Raw genomic sequence first — 21,515 nt, forward strand, 5'->3', positions numbered from 1 at the left:
TATATTATTTTCAGGCACACGTTTTAACTCTGCGTTGCGTGGGTAAATAAACTATAGTATTTTGTATTATATTGATAACCGGACATAGTGGCTTCTCTCACAAAATTCTGATCTGCCAGAAAATGGCCTCTTCCCCTTCAGTTCATTGTGATATGCCTAAACTTCTACTCTGTGTACTTAGACTACTTAGTTCAGAGTCACGTCGTTTTTTATTTGGTCAAAAAATTTAAAACACCTTTTCTTACTGCGATATTAAAGTGCCCGAAAAACTACTGCTTAGAGTCGAGTCGTTTTCTTAATTGGTCGAAAAATTTAAAACACCGTTAAGTTTTTAATGCGAAATTTAAAGTACCCGAGAAACTTCTGCTTTGTGTACCTAATTTGGACTAATTTAGTCACGTCGTTTTTAATTTGTCGAGACATTAAAAACATTAACTGCCTTTTTAAAATACTGGAGAAAGTTCTCCTCTGTGTACCTACAGGTTACTCACGTCTATTGTGTTCCAAAGTTAGACACGTCGTGTTTTTATCTGTCAAATAATTAAATTAATTTTAACGGCTCTTTCAAAATGCACGAGAAACTCCTGCTCCGTTATTTTTTAGTTCATACTAGTCACGTCGTTTTTTAATTGGTCGAAAACTCCTGCTCGTCTTTAATTGGTCGACTATTAAAAAAAGACCTGCCTTGTTAAAATACAGGGGCACCCAGCAGACCGTTTCGGTGTAAATTCGGGTAATAGTATTTCGGTACCTAAAATTTTCTGAAGTTTGAAAGTTCAGCTAGCGTATCCGAAAAGATACACATTTCTAAGCGTTTAACAATAAGGCTTTAAATCGCAAAAAAGGACACACAACGTAAAAACGATGTTCCGACACCTATAGTAAAATTTTCTCGTTGGGTGCCCCTGAAAATACCAGGGAAACTCCTGCTCTGTGTACCTAGGTTACTCACGCATTTTTTTTAATTGGTTACAATATTTGAGAAACTTATGCTCTGTTACTCGCGTCCGTCTTTAGACGAAATGACGAAACTACGACAGCGACATGCGGACCATTCTTAGTTGCGACATGAAAAGCTTTGAAATTGAGACGGGAGACATGTATACTTACCCTCGTTAATGTTTCTAAGCGACATCGCGACAAACGCCGCTTACACATGTACGCATTGCAATCCTACATTTTTAATTGTTGACCAGACGCCACTCAGTTCACACCCCCAAGATTACCTTATTTGGCAAGCGGACAAACAGGCCACAAGGGACACGGAGTCAAGAGCCAAGCTTTACATTTACTGAGGTATTCAACAACCGAAAGCAAGGAAGATTTGGAAACTTCTTTTTTCTTAGCTGAAGCACAAGATGTCTGGGAACTCAGAGCGAAGGTAACAACATTTTTTGTGATCATATAAGTTTGCGATTATTGAAAATGGAGCTCCGAGCTCGCCGCCTTTTCGCAAAGTCGGCGTTCTCGAACCCCAGCGATAAGGTCGATAGCCCTAAGCTACGATATTATATGCCGCCAAATAAGTTGTTTTGAATATACAGTAGATCAGATTTGTCTATCCGGTGGGGTTGATGTACAATTTCAATTCTTACGTTTTGTTGATCATTTGCTGAAAGATAACAAACGGTGCGAAACGACGCGACTAATCATGTACAATTTGCATAAACTTACGAAATATCAGCCAGTACAAATATCGAAGATTTGGGATATGATAAATGAAAATTTTTGCCTTTTTCGGTATTGTAGGGGACGCTTATTTCACGTTTTACTTTTTTATGTTAAGCTTAAATGTGCAGTGTTTACTCATTATATTTCACCGATGCCGGTAGCTAGGTACGCGTTTAGGTAATATATTATATTAGCTTTTGTTAAGCACCGAGCTGGAAGGTTTAATTTCAAAACAACTTTATCCCAATGATAACAAGCTTTCCGACGCTTAACCCATTTCCTGTTATTGTTAACCTCACTGTTTGTTGATGAGGAGACTTACAGGGCCAACGTACACTACAGATTAAAGTTTAATTAAACGCCAAAATGGTTCTATTCTGAAGAAACACTTTTGTTTGCAAGCCATCAATAGTTAATCTTTAACTGTCCTAATGCATTATGTACTGTAAAACATTTATGAGCACTGGATTATTCATGACTGTTTTAAGTATTAGTTTAACACAGGGGCGGATCCAGGGGGGGGTGGATTGGGTGGCTAGCCACCCCCCTTGATCCACAAGAAAAATGAAAATGAACACAAAAAAATAGAAAATAAGGACAATGACACTGGGTAAGGTAAAAAAAGTGTTAATATGTTTAGCATTTGCACCCTTTTAGCCAGTTTTCTTACTGTTTTCTTTGCATGAATCAAAATTGAACGAAGCGATTTCACAAGCAAAGCATTGACTCTCCAAGTTGTCTCCAGGCCACTTTGCCAGGGCTAAAAAATTCCTTGCTCGTGGGTGAACAAAACAACGCACATCTGTTCTTTCGTGTAAGTTCGTAAATTCAACTTCAAATTTCAATCACTGTTCTTAAGAACTAGAGTTTCTGTCCAAAATATAATTCAATGTTAAACAAGGTAAGTTGAGGAAAGGATAGTTTTGTCAAATTATCAAGGAAAAACAGCGGTTTAATAGCTTAATTGAAAGATGTTTAAAGCTACTCAGAAATCACGGAAATCACGTTTAAGAGGCTTCAACTTTTTCAAAAATTTCCGGGGGGAGCATACCCCCCGACCCCCCTGAAGTCTGCGGCCCATAATAATTTGGCACAAAATAATTTGGACTCCCACTTTAAAAATCCTGTCTTAAAGCCTGATAACCCCCCCCCCTCCTCCATAAAAATAGGGGCTTAAACAAGATAGTAAACAAAAATGTTTGTCAACAGCCACCCCCCTTTGAAAAATCCTGGATCCGCCCCTGTAACAGGATTGTGCAATGGGCCAGTGGGCCAGGTTTGAGTGTAAGTACTGCCGCATGCAGATTCCCTTTCTGTGGGTGGGGGAGGGAAATCAATCACTCAGGCTATGTTTACACGGGACCGGTCTGGAACAGATCTGGTCCGATTTTCGGACCAGATAGGCCTTTACACGGGACCGTTCTGGAACTGGTCCGGAACGGATCCAAAACTGGACCTGCTATTTTGCAGGTCCAGTTGTGGTTCCGTTCCGGGCCGGTTCCAGAACGGTCCCGTGTAAACGCCTGGATCGGTTCCAAACGGTTCCATGTAAACAGGCCCGGTTCGGTTCGGAACGGTTCCGAACCAGTCCCGTGTAAACGTAGCCTCAGTCTGTTGTACTTTCATAAAATAATGATCATGAAGACTAAAATCAAATGCTTTTTGCATGCAGGCAGAATAAATGATGTTTCGCTTTCAACTTATCATTATCTCTTTTTGCAGATATGAATTCAGCCATGAATACGACACTGTAGATGAAATCTGTAAAACAATTCTTAATCAAACTAAACACAGACCCACAATTGGTATCATATGTGGTACGGGTTTGTCATCGCTTGGAGATATTGTTGATGATAAAAATTCAATTCCTTATGAGAAGATCAAGCATTTTCCTAAAAGCACAGGTATGTACTGTCAAGCCATGTATGCATTTTGATAGATCTAGACAACTATTGTATTTGGTAACAAATTAAAAATAAAGTTGTTGATGTTGTCGCTATTGTTGTTAAATAAACAAATTGTAGACAGTTCATATTTAAAAAACTTTTTACGTCAGACCTGAATATTTCCAGCTGTTACTGAGGGTTCCCATTGTTGTTGAGATAAACAACAACTTAAGTCAGGTCAAAGCATGGAAACTCGGAAAAAGCCCCAGATGTGCATTGCATGTAATTTGCTCTTATCAAGTAAAGCAGCTAAAAACACTGAAAATATCTATAATTTTTCTATAACAGCAAGAACACCCCCTCCCCCCAAAAAAATAAAAAAGAGGAGGCTAAATGTTTGACCATTTTTAATTAATTCATATTCTTTTGTGTTGATTTAATCCAATCAGAAGTCAGCTAGAAACTGCCCTCAGCTTTCGGTTAGATAAATCACAGCACAAAAAATTAATGTGAATTAATTAAGTGGCCAATTTTTTTTGGAGGGGGCTCCTTGCTATAAATCTCTTGTAATATACCTCTATAGGTCTCCTATATTAGGAACTCGTCATACTTGCATACCCCACCCCATCCCACCCAATTCCCCCTGGAATTTCTCCTGATGACTGTCATCTATTATGGCATTTAAACTGATATCTATCTTTGTGTATGACAGTTCATGGACATGCTGGAAAGTTTGTGTTAGGCACTCTGAATGGTAAAACAGTGGTAATGATGCAGGGTCGCACTCATCTGTATGAAGGATACTCAGTCGGACAGGTAAGAGTAATTTAAGTAAACTTCATAATTCAGAAATAGATTTAAACTACCAAGTTAAAGCTAATTACATTGCTATAGTTATATGCAAATCTGATCAGATCTCTCAGGAAAGATCTAAGTGCTATTTCAGCATCAGTTCAATACATCACATCTGTTAGGTGTTATTAGTGGATTTTGATCCATATCACATATCATTATTTTCTTTTTTTCAGTTGGTTGTCATGATCATAATAATACATGTAGCTGCAGTGTAAAACAGTTACAATATTGCTGGGTTTTGAACTTCAGAGGTTGTGTGTTATTGGTAGTAAGTCTGTGTTTGAGCCTTGTCGCTCAATCAGGCGAGAGCTTATCGGGGTTGACTAGGAGTAAAGAGAGTACTGTGAAAGTGTCTTGCCCAAGAACACAACACAGTGACCCTGGCCAGTGCTCAAGCTCAGACTGTCAATCCAGAGTCCAGCGCATAAACCATTAGGCCATCGTACCTCCCACTGTTTGTTACTGGAGGGTGCAGTATTAGAACTGTCACTTTAAGGTGGCCGAATACAGTTTTTACGTGGCTCAAAGGCGCGCGCTACGATTTTCTGCTTGACGTCATTATTGCTCGCGCGGGCTAAAATGGCGCTAGCAACTTTAAACAGAAACGAAAAAGAGTTCCATCTGTTTTACCGCGCTTTGCCAAATTTGTATACAAAAAAAATTAAAATACTTTCAGATAAGTCTCGAAACCTGGGACGGAAAACAATACGACAAAAAATGTGGATAAACAACCGACAAAGAAGTTCTAATTCTGTCTTTCATTTCATTTTATTATCGCTCGCGACGCATGGCGTCATATTAGCGCGCGCTCGCACGCGCAATTTGATTCGCTTCGGAGGTCGTAAAAGCCAGATTTTGATCCAGATTTTTTCCAAAACCTACCGTACAACCTATTATGAAACTCTCACAATTAAATTTAAGGGGTGAACCACGTCCACGGCCAAAATTTTGAAAAAAATCTGTAAGACAGATTTTGAGCTATTTTAAAAATCGACAAAATATCACCTTTTCCTTTCACCTTTTGCGAAAAATCTGTCTTATTTTGCATGAATGATAAATCAAAGCCAATTTCTTATTTCTGAAATTTTGAGGTAGGGTCGTACGGGTAGATTTTGAAAAAAACGCCGTTTAAACTACTAGTGCCAGTCCCCTCATAAGCACTCGGCCGTTCATTTAAGCTGTTTATTAGCATTTTTATTTTCCAAATATCGCATCAGATGGTTTTAGGATGTAACAAACAGTGATAAGAGAAAGACAAAACTTTTTTGAAGATTGTACAAGAGAGTTAAAGGTTGGACTGATTTGCCCTCTCAAAATTGTATTAAGCCACCTTAAGCTTGAAGTACAAGTGTCTTTAGCTAATCCTCATACATGTATTACAACTGTACATGTAAGTCATTTCACGTTACAGTAACTGAAGTTAGCCTGTCATGTTAAACCAAGATTGCACAATGATTATAATTATGTTGTAGTTCAATTTCACCCTTGGTACAATGTGGTGTTTTCGTTTTGTTTTATGTGCATTATCATGTTACCATGCACCACATGGCTGTAATTAACGGCCATAACCCGTAACACCTCTCAGGGCTGAACTTACTCAATGTTACAGGTGAAAATGTTGATTGGTGTTAAGTTACACTTGCATACAGCTCAGAACGAAATGCTACGGGTGACAACTTCAATGTTACACAGCATAAAAACTTCCCATGCAAAAATAAATGTGTGATCACATGTGTGATCACACTTCGAAAGTGTGATAATAGTGTGATTCTTGAAATCACACATCATCACACTTTTAATCACACTTTGCATCTGTGATTTGGCAAAAATCACACTTTCTTAAGTGTGATAATGTGTGATAAGTAAAGTGTGACTTTGATGGTTGTAAAGGTTGAATCACACTTTCATAAATCATACCAATTTTATAGCTTAGACTTTAAGTCAATGTCTCGGAATTCCAAGCTCAAACACAACAAATAAAAAATGAGCACCATTTAACACGAAAGCATTCCAATATAAACTTTGATACTCGCTGAGATTTAGAAACATAGAATTGTGTTTTCTACGAAAGCCGAGGAGGGACATCAGATTTCAGACTTCAGACTTCAGACTTCAGACTTCAGACTTCAGACTTCAGACTTCAGACTTCAGACTTCGCACTTCGGACTTCGGACTTCAGACTTCAGACTTCAGACTTCGCTTGATTTCCGCTGACCTCCGAGTTGTTGAGTTGTTAGATCAGGCAGATCCACTCTTTGAAGTCAGATCCAGATTAATTTATTGCTATGAATAAAATTGAATTAATAAATTCCCACCTTGCAGACCTGCAGACAGCGTACCCGGAACCATTTTTTTCTCTTTATTTCACACACAATAGGCCGCAATATCGTTTATGGCTTATACATGACCTCTGGACTTAATTACGTAAAACTGGACAAACAAACAAACAGTAAATATATTTCACAAAATAAAATCGAGACAATGAAACGTACAAAGCCAAAGCAAGTCAGTGAAGCCGTTGGAAAAAAATAGAAGGGCCTGAGAAGTTACTGATTTTGTAAGAAAAAGAAAGAAAAAAATGAAAAGCCCACAACAAGGGGTATTTTCAGTTGGTCACCCATCCAAGTACTAATCCCGCCCAACAGGTCTTAACTTCAGCGATCGGACAAAAACCGTTGCTTTCCTTGTGGTATTAGAAAAAGCGCGTAAATTACCTAATAAAAGTTAAGTCCAGTTTTAGCAAGAAAGTGCCAAATTGTCCAAAAGATCCATTTAAACCAGGAATTTCTTTTTCTCGATTTGCATAACTCTTATAACCCTTTGTCTCGTGTGACAGTCCAGACAGAGATCATGTATAAGCCATAAACGATATTGCGGCCTATTGTGTGTGAAATAAAGAAAAAAAATAGTTCCAGGTAAGTGAGAATTAATTAATTTAATTTTGATCATAGCAATAAATCAATTAAGTTATTTTAAAAAAAAATTTGTTACGCCGATTCTCGTTCTGCCTTTCCGCCGTTTCGCCGTTCCACCGTTCCACCGGTTACTAACAACCGGATCTGACTTTTTTGATAGCGAATCTGATTTTAAATAGTGGATCTGCCTGATCTAACAACTCAACAACTCGGAGGTCAGCGGAAATCAAGCGAAGGCGGAAGTCTCTGAATTCTAAAGGCGGAAGTCTGAAGTCTGAAGTCCGAAGTACGAAGTCCGAAGTCCGAAGTCCGAAGTCCGAAGTCCGAAGTCTGAAGTCTTAAGTTTGAAGTCTGAAATGTGATGTCCCTCCTCGGCTTTCGTAGTTTTCACCTACCCAGCTGCATGCCATCGTGAATAGAATATTAAGGACTTTCCACTCTTCATATTTTCGAAAATCATGGCAGATAAACTGAGCAACTGATATGTATTTCATTCTCACCATTTATTTCTTTATAAACCTTGAAAATTTCACCTGAAGGAGATCGTGTAGAACGAGCATTCGTCTCCTTTGATCAGCTTGCGATCGAACGGTATATACTTCATGTAACACCATGATTATTGAGCCCGCAGTAAAGGCTCCAGCGGATTTGTGTGGTTTAACCAAATTTGGCATGGTGATAGTATTTAAGTTGCTGAACAATATTAGCTATGGACCCCAGCCAGGGGTGTGATTTTGTACTTAGGGGGGTGGGGTGGTTACATTTTTCAAAGAAATTACTGTAATTCAAGAAAAAAAGGTGTACAGTTGAGCCGAATTTGTTATGTGTAGTAGTACTTACTTACTATTCAGGTTGCTGAACAATATTAGGTATTTACCCCAGCAAGGGGGGTATTTTTAGTACTAAGGGGGGTGGGGTGGTCACAATTTTCAAAGAAAGTACTGTAATTCAAGAAAAAGGTGTACAGTTATGCTGAATTTATAAGATGTGATAGAACTTGCTTACTGTTCAAGTTCCTGAACAATATTAGGTGTTGTCCCCAGCAAGGGGAGGGAGATTTTTTTGTACTTAGGGGGATGGGGGTGGTTACAATTTTCAAAGAAAGTACTGTAATTCAAGGGAAAAAGTTGTATATTTGAGCCGAATTTGTTAGATGTGATAGAACTTGCTTACTGTTCAAGTTGCTGAACAATATTACGTATTGTCCCCATCAAGGGGGGAGGTTTTTGTACTTAGGGGGGGGGGTAGTTGCAATATTGAAACAAATTGCTGTAATTTACCGAAAAGGCGAAGAGTTGAGCTGAATTTGCCATACTAACAGTGCACGATGTCCTGAGATATGTCATCTGGCAGGGGAAGGGGTGGGGGAGTACATACCATGTTTTTTTTTACTTTGTAAAGTAAGCAAACTTAATCCTCTCCCTCGCATTCCCCACCGCATGTACGAAGCGCAGTCCAAGACATGGCAGTCTTGAACAATGTTCTTTGCAACCTAACTCAGGTTTGCACCCTCATTTCACCAGCTCCCTGGCAAACTGTTGATGCTTCAGGTGATGTGGTCCACTGAGGCTTCCATGCATCTGACTCAGATTGTGCCCATCCCCATTCACTAAGAGAAGGTAGTCAGGATTAGATACAGCGCACTGTCCTCAACAATGACCAGCTTGGTAGGCCACTATCTTGTTGTGTTTGTACTAATGGTGATCAGCAGTAGGGGAGATGTTTTCTAGGGTGCGTTCCTTCTGTGCAAAATTTTTCTGGCATCATTGACTCCTTGGCACGGGCTTGCTAGTCTGCCCTAGTCATACAACAGAACCACCAATCCTATTCAGCACAGGCATAGCATTTAGAATTTCCTGCACACTAGGCATTTTGCTAAGGACCATGAAAGCTATAGTGGCTTCTCCATAGGACATCCATGTGGCCCATACTGTGCTCTTCCCTTGTCCTTAGAATGCTGATGTCTAATCACAGCCTGTAAAGGTGTGCAACACTTGAGATTTCTCATCTTCAAGAGGCCCAACTCCAAATGCAATTTATATCTCCAGAGCAAGCACTACTGCAACACCAGTGTCTACTGTACAAAGAATTATCTTGTCAATACCTTGCTTTGCACGCACAGATAAAATCAGCTCTGTTTTGTTGGACTCTTCCTTCAGAGATTCTCCCCAGCTATCAGGAAGCCTTACATCTGCTTCTTAACTCTGCGACGGACACCTCTTCCACGCTTGTCACGAGTTTGGTATGCAGATGATATCAATCTGCTGCAAACTCGGTAGCTGGTTACTGATTTGCGGCAAGTTAACTAGATATGCATAGCTAGAGAATGTTTTACATGTTCCAGATGGCTTTAATATGTTGACAGGAGCAGTACCATCGATAAGCATCACATCTACTACTGGAGTTATAGATTGGTTTGGTGTCAGTTTTTCCATACACTCCATCAAGTCGGACTTAACGCTTACTTGCAGGTCGCCAAAATAGAAACAGATGTAAGAATGCCTGCTAAGTGGGGAGAATTTCTGAAGGAAGAGTCCAACAAAACAGAGCATATCTAGCTTAGGAGATGATCACGTTGCCATGTGAAGCAAACAAAATGTATTCTATCTACAAGCAACACTCACATATTGTCATCCTCAGTTGATGTTACGCCTGAAATATCACCTTGCATGCACAAGGAGGCTGCTACAAGGCTAGTTTTAATTGCATCTGATTGTGCACGGCAAGGTAACAGAAGGTAACTCTTCGTACAGAAGACACTAATGTCACAATGCTCGCTATTTCCAACTTAAATGTAAATCAATTAAGAGTATAGTGAGATGTGATTGCATTTGGAGTCGGTAAGCAACACTTGATATCGTCAGGCCTCTTGGAGATGAGAAATCACAAGTGTTGCACATCTTCCACGCCTTTACAGGCTGTGATCAGCATTCTAAGGACGAGGGAAGAGCACAGTATGGGCCACATGGATGTCCTATGGAGAAGCCACTATAGCTTTTCATGGTCCTCAGCAAAATGCCTAGTATGCGTTTGCTGGAAAGATTTGTGGTGCTGTTGTATGACCAGACAAGTCCGTGCCAAGGAGACAATGATGCCAGGAAAGTTAGTTTTTGCACAGAAGGTAGGACCCTTGAGAACAACCCTCTACCGCTGATGCATTAGTACATTAGTACAACACAACAAGATAGTGGCCTACCAAGCTGGTCATTGTTGAGCACAGTGCATTGTATCTAATCCTGAACTACCTTCTCTTAGTGAATGGGGATGGGCACAATCCGAGTCAGATGCATGGTAGCCTGGGTGGACCACATCACCTGAAGCATCAACAGTATGCCAGTGAGCTGGTGAAATGAGGGTGCAATGCTGGGGTTACAGAGAACGTTGTAAATATTAGAAATCTGTCATGTCTTGGACTGTGCTTTGTTAATGCGGTGGGACATACGAGGGAGAGGATTAAGTTTGCTTACTTTACAAAGTCAAAAAATACCATGGTACGTACTACCCCACCCCTCCCCTGCGTGCTGGTTATACACCCCGTTTGTGAAAAACGTCTGGTTGGAGTCAGATTACGTATCTCAGGACATCGTGCACTGTTAGTATGGCAAATTCAGCTCAACTCTCCCCTTTTCGGTAAATTACAGCAATTTGTTTCAATATTGCAACTACCCCACCCCCTAAGTACAACCCCCCTTCCCCCCCCTTGCTGGAGACAATACGTAATATTGTTCAGCAACTTGAACAGTAAGCAAGTTCTATCACATCTAACAAATTCGGCTCAAATATACAACTTTTTTCTTGAATTACAGTACTTTCGTTGAAAATTGTTACCACCCCACCCCCCTAAGTACAAAAATCCCCCCCACCCTTGCTGGGGACAATACCTAATATTAACAGAAACTTTAACAGTAAGCAAGTTCTATCACATCTTATAAATTCAGCATAACTGTACACTTTTTTCTTGAATTACAGTACTTTCTTTGAAAATTGTGACCACCCCACCCCCCTTAGTACTAAAAATACCCCCCTTGCTGGGGTAAATACCTAATATTGTTCAGCAACCTGAAAAGTAAGTAAGTACTACTACATAAAACAAATTCGGCTCAACTGTACACCTTTTTTCTTGAATTCCAGTCATTTCTTTGAAAATTGTAACCACCCCACCCCCCTAAGTACAAAATCACCCCCCTGGCTGGGGTCCATAGCTAATATTGTTCAGCAACTTAAATACTATCACCATGCCAAATTTGGTGCTTTTACCCCGAAGTGCACAATTCCAGTATTTTTTTGCACCATATGGCTGGACTAATTATGGTACGTGAATCACCCCACGTGACTATGATAAAGTTTCATCGTTATTCATTCTCGATTTTGGCGCGATTGTTTTGAACTCTGCAGGCCGTTTGAACACTCGTGAGATTGTGAACATTGCAAATTGTATTCTTAACTACTTTTAATAGTTTAAGAGAAGAGATTGTGCTTGTAAAAAGGTGAACAGTGTACTATAAAAGCTTGTGACTCATGGAGCGGATCAAAGGTCTTGGTTTTGAGGTGTCATGTAATGGATGCAGTCGTTTATAACATGCATTGGTGAGTACAACTAAGCTTAATATTTCTCTTATTAAAAACCAGCTGGACTTTTTAAAGTTGAACTGCATGCATGCAGGCTTTAGATTTGCAGAAGCATAACCCTATGTTTGTACAAACTAACAGAATGAAATCTCTGTTTATATATTAACACTGTTGTCAGAGCAAATCAAGTTCTCGCATTTATTGCTCCAAAACATACATGAAATAAATATTTAACTCTACCTTCATGTTTCTGTCCTTATAACCATCCAAAACAGACATACTCTCAAAAAGCAAGGGTTAAACTGACATTCCATAAACCAAAAAAGCGATCAGGAGCTAAATATTTAGTGGCAAATCTAACATTTTTGCCAAGCCGCGATCAATGGACATGTTGAAGTCACTCCACAATGTGGGATGATAAATAGCAGATTTTGTCTTGTGCCAACATGCCGAAGAAAATTTATCAGTTATTGATCACTGTTGAGGTCCTGAAGATCCCATTTCCACGATTTTCTTTTCTCGTTTTGTTCTGAGGATGCGTAACATTTTGGGAGATGAAATACATAACAAAATGGCCACCATTTTATCTTCCTCTTTGCAAATGCTGACGCTCAAAGTCAGGTGACTGTCGGCTTCATGACTTAAGTTACAAGGACTTGGCGAAGTTCACTAATGATTCATAGTACAGCAATTCTTATTGGCTTGATGTATTTCCTTATGTGCCCAAGGGCACGAAGAGGACTGAGTGAGTGAGTGATGTATTTCCTGTGACTTAGTAACCAATCTAATTGCTCATTACATTGATGCGCCAATTTGGCATAAAAAGGTGTTTATGCACTGGCCAATCAGATTGGCCTGGGGTGCGAATAGGGTTAAATTAAGGTAATAAGTGCCGTAATCAGTAATAAATATTCTTTAATGCCTGATTCTCTCTATGGCACACGCCTGATGAAAATCGTGGTAGTTGTATTCATCATTGCTAAGTGTCGCGCATGGTTTGATGAATACAATTACCATGATTCGACCCTGCAGGTGTGTACCATAGAGGGAATCAGGCATTAAAACAGTTACAAAAATATCATGAGATTATAATTAATCGCATTTAATTTATTATGTTTACAGGAAAAAGAACAAGGAAACTTTCTAATTAAAGTGGACAATATAAGCAAAACAGTTGATAGACAGCTAGCAGCTAAGTCTGTTTTTTTCTTTTTCTGAGTCAGAAACCATTTGATGTATTGTTCCCTAATGCACTGGGAATATGAAAGTGTATACAACAAAAAAGTGTTAACACGCAGCACTAGCCTTATGGTAATTAAACTGAAACTGAAAACTATGTGTAATTTTGTATGCCTATAAACAAACTCCTCTTTAAGGTTCAGCAGAATTTTGTCTACCTGTAAAAAGAAATTTCTGGTTGTTCCCAAAATTAGCCATTAATTCCTTTAAAATGTAAGTTTTAAATAAAGCAATTTTGTCAGTGTATTGTGAAGCATAATCAAATTAAAGTTTCCTGTGAAGGAACTTATGGAGCCGATAATTCTATTAATTATTTAGTTGTTGGTGCATGTCAAATATACATGCAATAATACATGTTGCATTTGACCATGTACACTGTGGGTAGCAAAGTAGAACTAAAATTCGTTATAGATGTTATTACATGTATACACTTTAATAATGTGATCAGAAGAAGCGTGATTTTATCCAGAATCACACTTTTGGTAGTGTGATTCACACTTTTAGTAGTGTGATCACATGTGTGATCACACTTTTTAAAAAATCACATGTGTGATCTCACTTTTTTTCACACTTCTTTTCACACTTTATCACACTTCTTATCACACTATACAGAAGTGTGATATAAAGTGTGAAAAAGTGTGATTAAAAGTGTGATTCACACTTCTTATAAAAAATCACACATGTGATCACGCTTTACATCACACGTGAGATCACACGTGTGATCACACATTTATTTTTGCATGGGTTAATGGCAGCCCTGCACTAGTACTAGAACATAGGAAAATACCAGTCTGTAACAAGGGTAAAACTTAACCATGACCACATAGATGTTGCCATAGTAACAAGTTAGCATTCCTTTGCGCATTACAGATCACTCTACCTGTGCGTGTCATGGCCCACCTTGGTGTCAAGACCCTTATCGTCACTAATGCTGCTGGAGGGCTGAATCAGAGTTACAATGTTGGTGATATTATGATTGTCAAGGACCATATTAATCTGGCTGGGCTCACTGGGGAGAGTCCTTTGAGGGGCGTTAATGACGAGAGGTAAGTTTGAATATTCTGCAAAAAGTCACAAGACATTCAGGGAACCTGAGAAAGGAAAATCTATCTACATCAGGCAGAGCCCACCAAAAAGCCTACTGAACGAGGTTTTAGTATACCGTATTTACTCCAATAAGCGCCGCCCCCGAATAACCGCCGCCCTCAAATAAGCGCCGCATTTGGGACAAAAAAGTTAATAAGCGCCGCCCTCGAATAAGCGCCGCAGTCCCGATTCGGCGCTTATTTGATGAATTTCATTTAACTAAAAATGGCACTACAAAGCAACTCTAAAACAAGTATGAACATTTCTTTTCATCAAGAGGGATGTTTTGTTGTACAAAGTGATTGTTTTACTGTTCGTCCATTAGTTTTTCTATCCAACATTCTTACAATATGTTGTTCTGTAGATGTTGTGAAGGCCGCAAACTTTGCCAGGAAAGCTAGCGCGACATCTCGCTTCAGCAAGTGATGAATACTGACTATCAAAATACGCTCTTTTCAATTGCTGTAAGAGATAAGATTCTTTGTGGTGTCTAATTTTAAATAAGCGCCGCCCTCGAATAAGCGCCGCACTTGAGGCGCGAAAAATTTAATAAGCGCCGCGGCGCTTATTCGAGTAAATACGGTAGGCCCAGCAATAAATTCTATGGTAGACGATTTTACAAAATAGCTACCATGAGATTTTACCTATAGTTAACATGGTTCTTTGAAATTCATTTTCTCAGGCTTTGATAAGGAATTGTTGTTGGTGTTATCATGGATAATTACCTACATCCGGGGGGGGGGGGGGGAGGCGGGCTTAGGGTAGGAAAGGGTAGAAAATAACACAATATAATTCAAATTATTCTGGTACGTACTCGATTTTTGTCTAACTTAAATAAATATTACTCGATTTTGTGATGTATTCTGTCTTAAACTGTTTCTGTAGAGTGACATGGATTAGTCAGGTTTAGCATGAATAACAGTTAATAAGTAATTAAAAATGTTTTTGATTACAGGTTTGGCACCAGATTTCCAGCCCTGTCTGATGCATATGACAGATCTCTTGTTAAAACTGCTTTTGAAACAGCACAAGAGTTAGGCTATAAAGACTTCATCAGAGAAGGAGTTTACGTTGCTCAGGTTGGGCCGGCATTTGAGACTCCAGCTGAATGTCGATTCCTTAACATGGTAAGAGAAAGGTTTATGTTATTCATTTTGGAGATTCATTTGGCTAAGAATTTTTTTTGGGGGGGGTGGGGGGGTGCAGAAGGGAGGGGGGCGGCAAGGGGAGGTGGTCCTGCTTTCATCTTCCAAATGGCTCTTACTGTAATTCTTGAAATGCGAGGCTGTCAGAAAGTAGGCAGCCTTACTTTTTAAGTAGGTGGCTATTATTATCTATTACTAAAGAATCAGTGGACATTCCAGTAATTCCAGTAGAGCAACTGAGCAAAACCATGAAATAGATGATTGGTGATTTTTGCCTGCTGCTAACTATTTTTAGCAACCCTGATAGATGTGTTAATTTAAATTATATCATTAACAACGAAAACTCGACAAGGTTATCTTGGTTGATGTTCAAATGATTTGTTGTTGAGTTATTGAGTGCTGCTACAAGACATCAACTCTTTTGGTAAAACAGACATCTTTATGAACAAATTTACCGAGTTGCCTTGGGGTCGCCCTTAGGTCCTATAGTACTCATACAGAGGTTTCAAAATGTTTTGAAGTAAGCGTCAGTAACTGGAAGAGTAGTAGGCTGCTGTGACAAAGCGGAGATTGTTTGTCGTGAGCTGATTGCTATGACTAGAGTAACCGGCAATATATAATCAAGTAGCCTGGAAATTTGGCAGTCAACAGCTTGTTTTGAAAACCTTGCTCATGGTGAATTTGTTTTCATGTGTTCCATCGAGAAGCTGGAGTGCGAAAACAGACTGCACATATGCATATTAAATTTTTTAATAAAATCTGGATCTTTTTCAGGTTGGAGCAGATGCTGTGGGGATGAGCACAGTTCACGAGGTGGTGATAGCAAGGCATGCTGGGATAAAAGTTTTAGGAATCTCTTTAATCACTAATGTTGCCGTCATTGATTATGACAATACTAATCTTGCTAATCACCAGGAGGTGTTAGAAACTGGCAAGAAAAGGTCTGCAGACATGCAGAAGTTGGTCTCTGCTGTTGTTGGAAAAATATAATATTTTTCAGCTTTCATTTGGGACAACAATCTGACTAATTATTTTTAGCACAACATTTCTCACAATTCACTAGGAGAGATTTTACAAACCATGAGAGGGTGGGTGGGTGATCGGTTGGTTTTAGCCTCCTCTGCATGCTACTCCTTTTAATCCTTAATATTGGGATTCCTGTGGTAGCAGGGCAAAGGGAGAAAACTGGGTCTAGTAGAGAGGAAGACTGGGGATGAGGGAGTTCAGGAAAAAGTCTCCCTCTCCCTCTCCCCCTTGTCTTTTTTTTGTTCAGTCCCAGTCTCTTTTTTGCATGGTCCCATTCCCTCTTCTGTAACAAAAGGAGTTGCCTGCAAAGGAGGCTAGGATGGTTTAGGGTTTGAAGGTTTTTCTGAAAGTTAATTATATTCATTAAGCCACAGTATGTAGAAGGTGTGTAATATTTAATAATTATTATAAAAAATCAAGAATGGTGCACAATACCATAGTCAACAAAAATAAGAAGTAAGCTAAGTGTGAATCTGTGGAGCTAGTTGTTAACTCTGATCTTGTAGCTATATAGCTGCAGGTTAGATATATCTGGATCTGAAATTATTATTATCTGTTTGGTAATTGCAGTCAGGGTGGGAGGGGGGAAGACTCCCATATGAAAGGCACAGGGATTTTTGTCTTAACATTTGATTTAAAACCCTTAAGGATACCAATCTGGGAGTACCTCAAGTTTTTTTTTACCCCTACAATATAACTGTTCGCATGCCTGATACATGTATGTCTAGACCGCCCAGCATTTTTTATTTCTTCACGTGTAGTCCAGTAAGTGAGACCTTGACAACTAAAAATATTGCGCTTCTGTCCTGAATACCCTGAGAAAAACTCAATCCCTTTCATATGGGAGTAATCCTTCCCCTCTCCCCATGATTGCAGTTAGGTATCTGTTATGAAGTGCACCTAATGACCTAAATTAATAGCCTGATGTGTATTTCAGTCTGTATTTTGAGGACCTTTAAAACGGAACTTGTATGCACTTGGTAGGAGGGCGCTGGAGAGGAGAAAGATATAAATTTAATAATAGCTTGTTGCTACTAGCTAGTGTAGGGACTTACACTTAAAAGTAAGAGACACAAGCTATTGGCTCAAAAGGTTTGACTCTGGAAGTGAAAAGGCAAGCAAGTGTTCTAGCATAAGGAGGGTCCCGTTAATTTACTATTAGGATTTTGACAGTGCTCAAAAAATCCAAAATGCACCAAAAAAGTATGTTACTTGCCTTGGCAAATGTATTATTTCCATCACTACGCGACACCTTTTTAGTGCTGTATCTGATACTTTAGGATCAATAACTCAATTCACTGTGGAGTGTGGCTGTCAACGATCTTTATTATGTATATTTGAGGTACATGATTCCCCCTAGCGAACCATTTGAAGCTTAGGTATGCTGTGATGTACGCAATTTATATGTACAGGGGTTGTACAAGTGCATCAAAAAGCAAATTTTTAGCTGTATTTGAGAGTAAGATGTGACAATTTAAAAATGGTTTTAACTACAATAATTATTACTAAGTAGAAGGTAAAAGTGAAAATTTTAACTAGGCTACAACAACCTAATAATGATAAGTTAGGGTGTAGTGTGACATTTTATTGAACAGATTCCATTAGGAACATATTTCTGAAGCCTTCATTCATTATTGTTCCCTATGAAAATTGATCTGATTATCCCCTTGACTTCAAAGGGCTTATATAGCTAGTGAACTATGTGATTATCAAAATGTGTTTTAGGAAATTAAGGCCCAGTAATACTACCGGTACTGACAACATTTTCGTTTAACGTGCCTCGCAACATTGTTGCATTGCAGGTTGTAAAGTATTTGCGCGTCTTACCTCTGTGTTACACTCTTTTTATTTTATAATAATCTAATTTATAAGAATAGCGAGGCTGAAATTTGCGAATTTTTAAGAATGTTTTAAGAATAAACCCGAGGCTAAGATTTTGAAAAGAATATAGTTCTTAGTTGAAACAAAATCAGGTATTTTCATTTCCGTCACTTTATCTCCGTGAGGAATGCTTTGTTTAAAGCCAAAACCGCCAGGCTGCAACGAAAAGCAATGGTACATGTGCACAATGTAACACGATACAGATCTGGACACCAAACACTTGTAATTGATTACCAATACTTGCAAAAACGGAAATGTCAAACGGTATTTTCTAAGAATGTTCATAAGAATACTTCAGCCTAAAATCGGCAGAAAAATAAGAATATTCAGCCTGGGTCGGAAAAACTGTATTCTTATAAAAAAAAAAGAGTGTAGTAGACACGAGATCAACATTGTGCAACATGTTGCCGCGGGTGGTAATATGTGCAACAACACTTTCAACTTGTAATGCAAAAATGTTGCGAGACAAGTTGAAAGAAAATGTTGCCCGTTTTATTGGGCCTTTACTGATAAACAACCGACAACTGTTATGTCTTTTTGGTCATTATTATTCTTGAATATTTAAGAGGTATAATATTAATTTGAGCTGTTTGGCCCAAGGTATGTTTTGTGAATTTTTTGCAAGTCACTTTTATTTTAAAACTGGTTGTACATGTAATTTACTATTGAATATAATATTAAAATGAATGTGGTTTGAATATTTAACCTAAAGTATTGTACAATTGTGTTGTCTTCAAGTGCATTAGAGCAGTTTTCAATTGAGTGTCGTAAAACCAAAACCAAAACCAAAGTAATTACTCTAACCAATCACAAACGACACAAACAATCCAGTGAACCAATCAAAACTCGAAGCAAATACATGTAGCTGGCACGAAGCGCGGGAAAACGTGCGCGAGCGAGTCGCGATTGGTTTTGGTTTTACTCCTGATTGGCCGAGAAAGTGGCGCGAAATTTTTAAACCAATCACTAAGCGTAGTGAACGCAAAACCAAAGCAAACGCAAAGTACTTTCGACACTCAAGTGAAAACCGCTCTAATCCTTTTCCGCACATTAGCTTTTGTTTTCTTTTGCATTACTCAGTGTCCTCAGTGTACAAGATAATTCTCTCAAATGATATACCGTTAAGGCATTGATTCCCTTCCTGTCGACATTCTTCCCCGACGTTCCCCGGATTTTTCCTTTGGTGTTATTAAATCTTTATAGTAACTGTTGGCATTCAAATGACCAAAATTAGCCTCCCAAAAAATTGTGACTTAAAACCACTCTTCCCATATCATCTAGGCTCGATTTCCAGCAGTGTTGAAGTAGGCCATTTTCGGGGTTCAGTTGTTACCCTCCTCTGCCTGTTGTCAGGAGTAAGGAACCCAGGCTCACAAAACGACTGGATATCAGAAAATTACTTTATTATCTGACTCGTCCCCAGTCGAAAATTGTAAGACGCGAAGGATGATGGAAGGAGGAAAGGCGAGAGACCTCGGGTACAGTTTTTCCCGATACTGACCGACCTACGTTGTTTTCTTACTTTATTTGTTTTGGAAAGGAAACCGACAAAATTGCTGTTTGTTTTTTAATTCCGTATAAAATAGCTTCTTTTAAAATGAACCGTACTCAAGAAAGGTTCAAACTGATTGAAAAGCAGTTTTACAAGCTATTCACACTTGTATTTAACAAAATTAATATTAAAATTAAATATATAGATTTAGCCAAGCCTAAAAGCGGAGCTCCACACTTATTTTCTGGTTCTTAAACTTTGTGAAAATACTCTCATTGAAAGTGCTGTTGTTGAATTTTTCTCAAGAACGATTCATAGCCGAAATAAATCGTCAACTCCAATCGAAAAAAAAATATTGCGCTTACAAAATCATTACCCTGGACCAGGGGGGAGGGGGGGGGAAGTCGGCACTTTCCTTTGACGACATAGCGGTGCCTAGAAACGGTGCAAGTCTGTGTCAATCAAGCCGTTGCTAAGAAAGACGTCACCCAAAGTTTTGTTTAGAAAGATTTAAATATCAATGACTGCATGCGTGTGAAATGCGAATAGTGGCGGTTTTTGCGTATGATGTTTCACGCCGCTGAGATGTTTTTTGCATTTTAAGCCAGATTTCTCACCTGATGTTTCACGCCTGATACTAAAAGCGGATCAGCGGATACCTTGTTTTGACAGCTGTCAATTGACCATAACATGGATGATTAATTTCAAAGATACAAGCCGACGTTAACCTTAACGTTCCTTGGGATATGATAAGAGGACATCCTCCTCCCCCGGTCGGGTTGCCTTGTGACTCCCCTCCCGCTCCCCGAGAATCTGCAGGCGCGGGCGTACGCTCACTCGATAACCAATTTTTTTCGGTTTCATGGGTTTACCAAGTTTCCTTACCCATGGTGCTCCGCTGGTGCGCTTTGCGCGCTAGAGCTCCGCTACTTACATTCCGCCAGTAAAATATCATACAATGTTATTCACTGCTTATGCATAAGCTCTAAAATAGAAATCAAAGAGCTCTTCGAGCCACGACTGAATTTTTTTGCCAAGTTTAAACGGTTTAGTTTTCATTCCTTGAAAATTTATGAGCAGCAGGTGATTCAAACATTCCTTTGATGCACATGATAACAGAACATAGGCACGCTAAGCGTGCAGGAGTTATTTTTTCAATTTATGGGGTGGCTTGGGGTGAAACTGGGTGATTGTCCTGTTGGGATGGTTTATGCCAAGAGTTGAGCTATTTGTGTATGGCAGCCCACGAAGTCACTTTTTGCACAAAATTTGCTTGCAAACAAAATAATTTTCACGTGCATTTTGATACATCAGAACAAGAGAAGATCATTACTCTCTTGATCAGAACTGTTGCATTCAATACGTAAATTTAATTGAAAAAACAAAAACTAATTCAATTATCAAAATGTCACAAAACGGCACGTTCTTATTCTGTTTAAAGCGGTTATTTTGTTGCTAGCTTTCTAGTAACCATTTCCTTTCTTTTGTTTGTTACGGAATACTTTTGGCTTTTTGCCAAACACTGTAACATGATATTGTTGTTTTTCTCACTTTTATAACATGACACCTTTGTTTTTTTAAAACGAACGTAACACGATACCCTTGTTTTTCTAGAAAAAAGCCACGTCTCCATAAAGACATTAAACGAAAAGTACTATAATAAACGAAGTAATAAACGAATCAAATCAAAAACCACTTTCTTCGGGAAAGTTCTTTAAAGCGCACTACACCTGGAGTAATTGTTTCCTGT

At 39.0% G+C, this 21,515-nt stretch overlaps 1 protein-coding gene across 1 annotated transcript; it reads left to right on the top strand.

The window, feature by feature from the left end:
• Positions 1–1,114: 1,114 nt before the first annotated feature.
• Positions 1,115–19,009, top strand: LOC144651529 (purine nucleoside phosphorylase-like). Its single transcript, XM_078511493.1, has 6 exons — positions 1,115–1,381; positions 3,394–3,575; positions 4,270–4,373; positions 14,006–14,181; positions 15,177–15,348; positions 16,141–19,009. The coding sequence occupies exons 1-6, from the start codon at positions 1,359–1,361 to the stop codon at positions 16,354–16,356; spliced, it is 873 nt and encodes a 290-aa protein (XP_078367619.1). The 5' UTR covers positions 1,115–1,358; the 3' UTR covers positions 16,357–19,009.
• The last annotated feature ends 2,506 nt before the right edge of the window (positions 19,010–21,515 follow it).

This window comes from Oculina patagonica, chromosome 4, assembly GCF_052425735.1.
Source record: "Oculina patagonica isolate OP01 chromosome 4, crgOcupat, whole genome shotgun sequence".
Lineage (NCBI taxonomy): Eukaryota > Metazoa > Cnidaria > Anthozoa > Scleractinia > Oculinidae > Oculina > Oculina patagonica.

Bases quoted from the DNA above. Each gene is read 5' to 3' on its own strand.
- LOC144651529 (XM_078511493.1), top strand. From the start codon at position 1,359: ATGTCTGGGAACTCAGAGCGAAG. The intron at 3,576-4,269 runs GTATGTACTGTC...TGTGTATGACAG, and splicing joins GCATTTTCCTAAAAGCACAG to TTCATGGACATGCTGGAAAG. The intron at 14,182-15,176 runs GTAAGTTTGAAT...TTTTGATTACAG, and splicing joins AGGGGCGTTAATGACGAGAG to GTTTGGCACCAGATTTCCAG.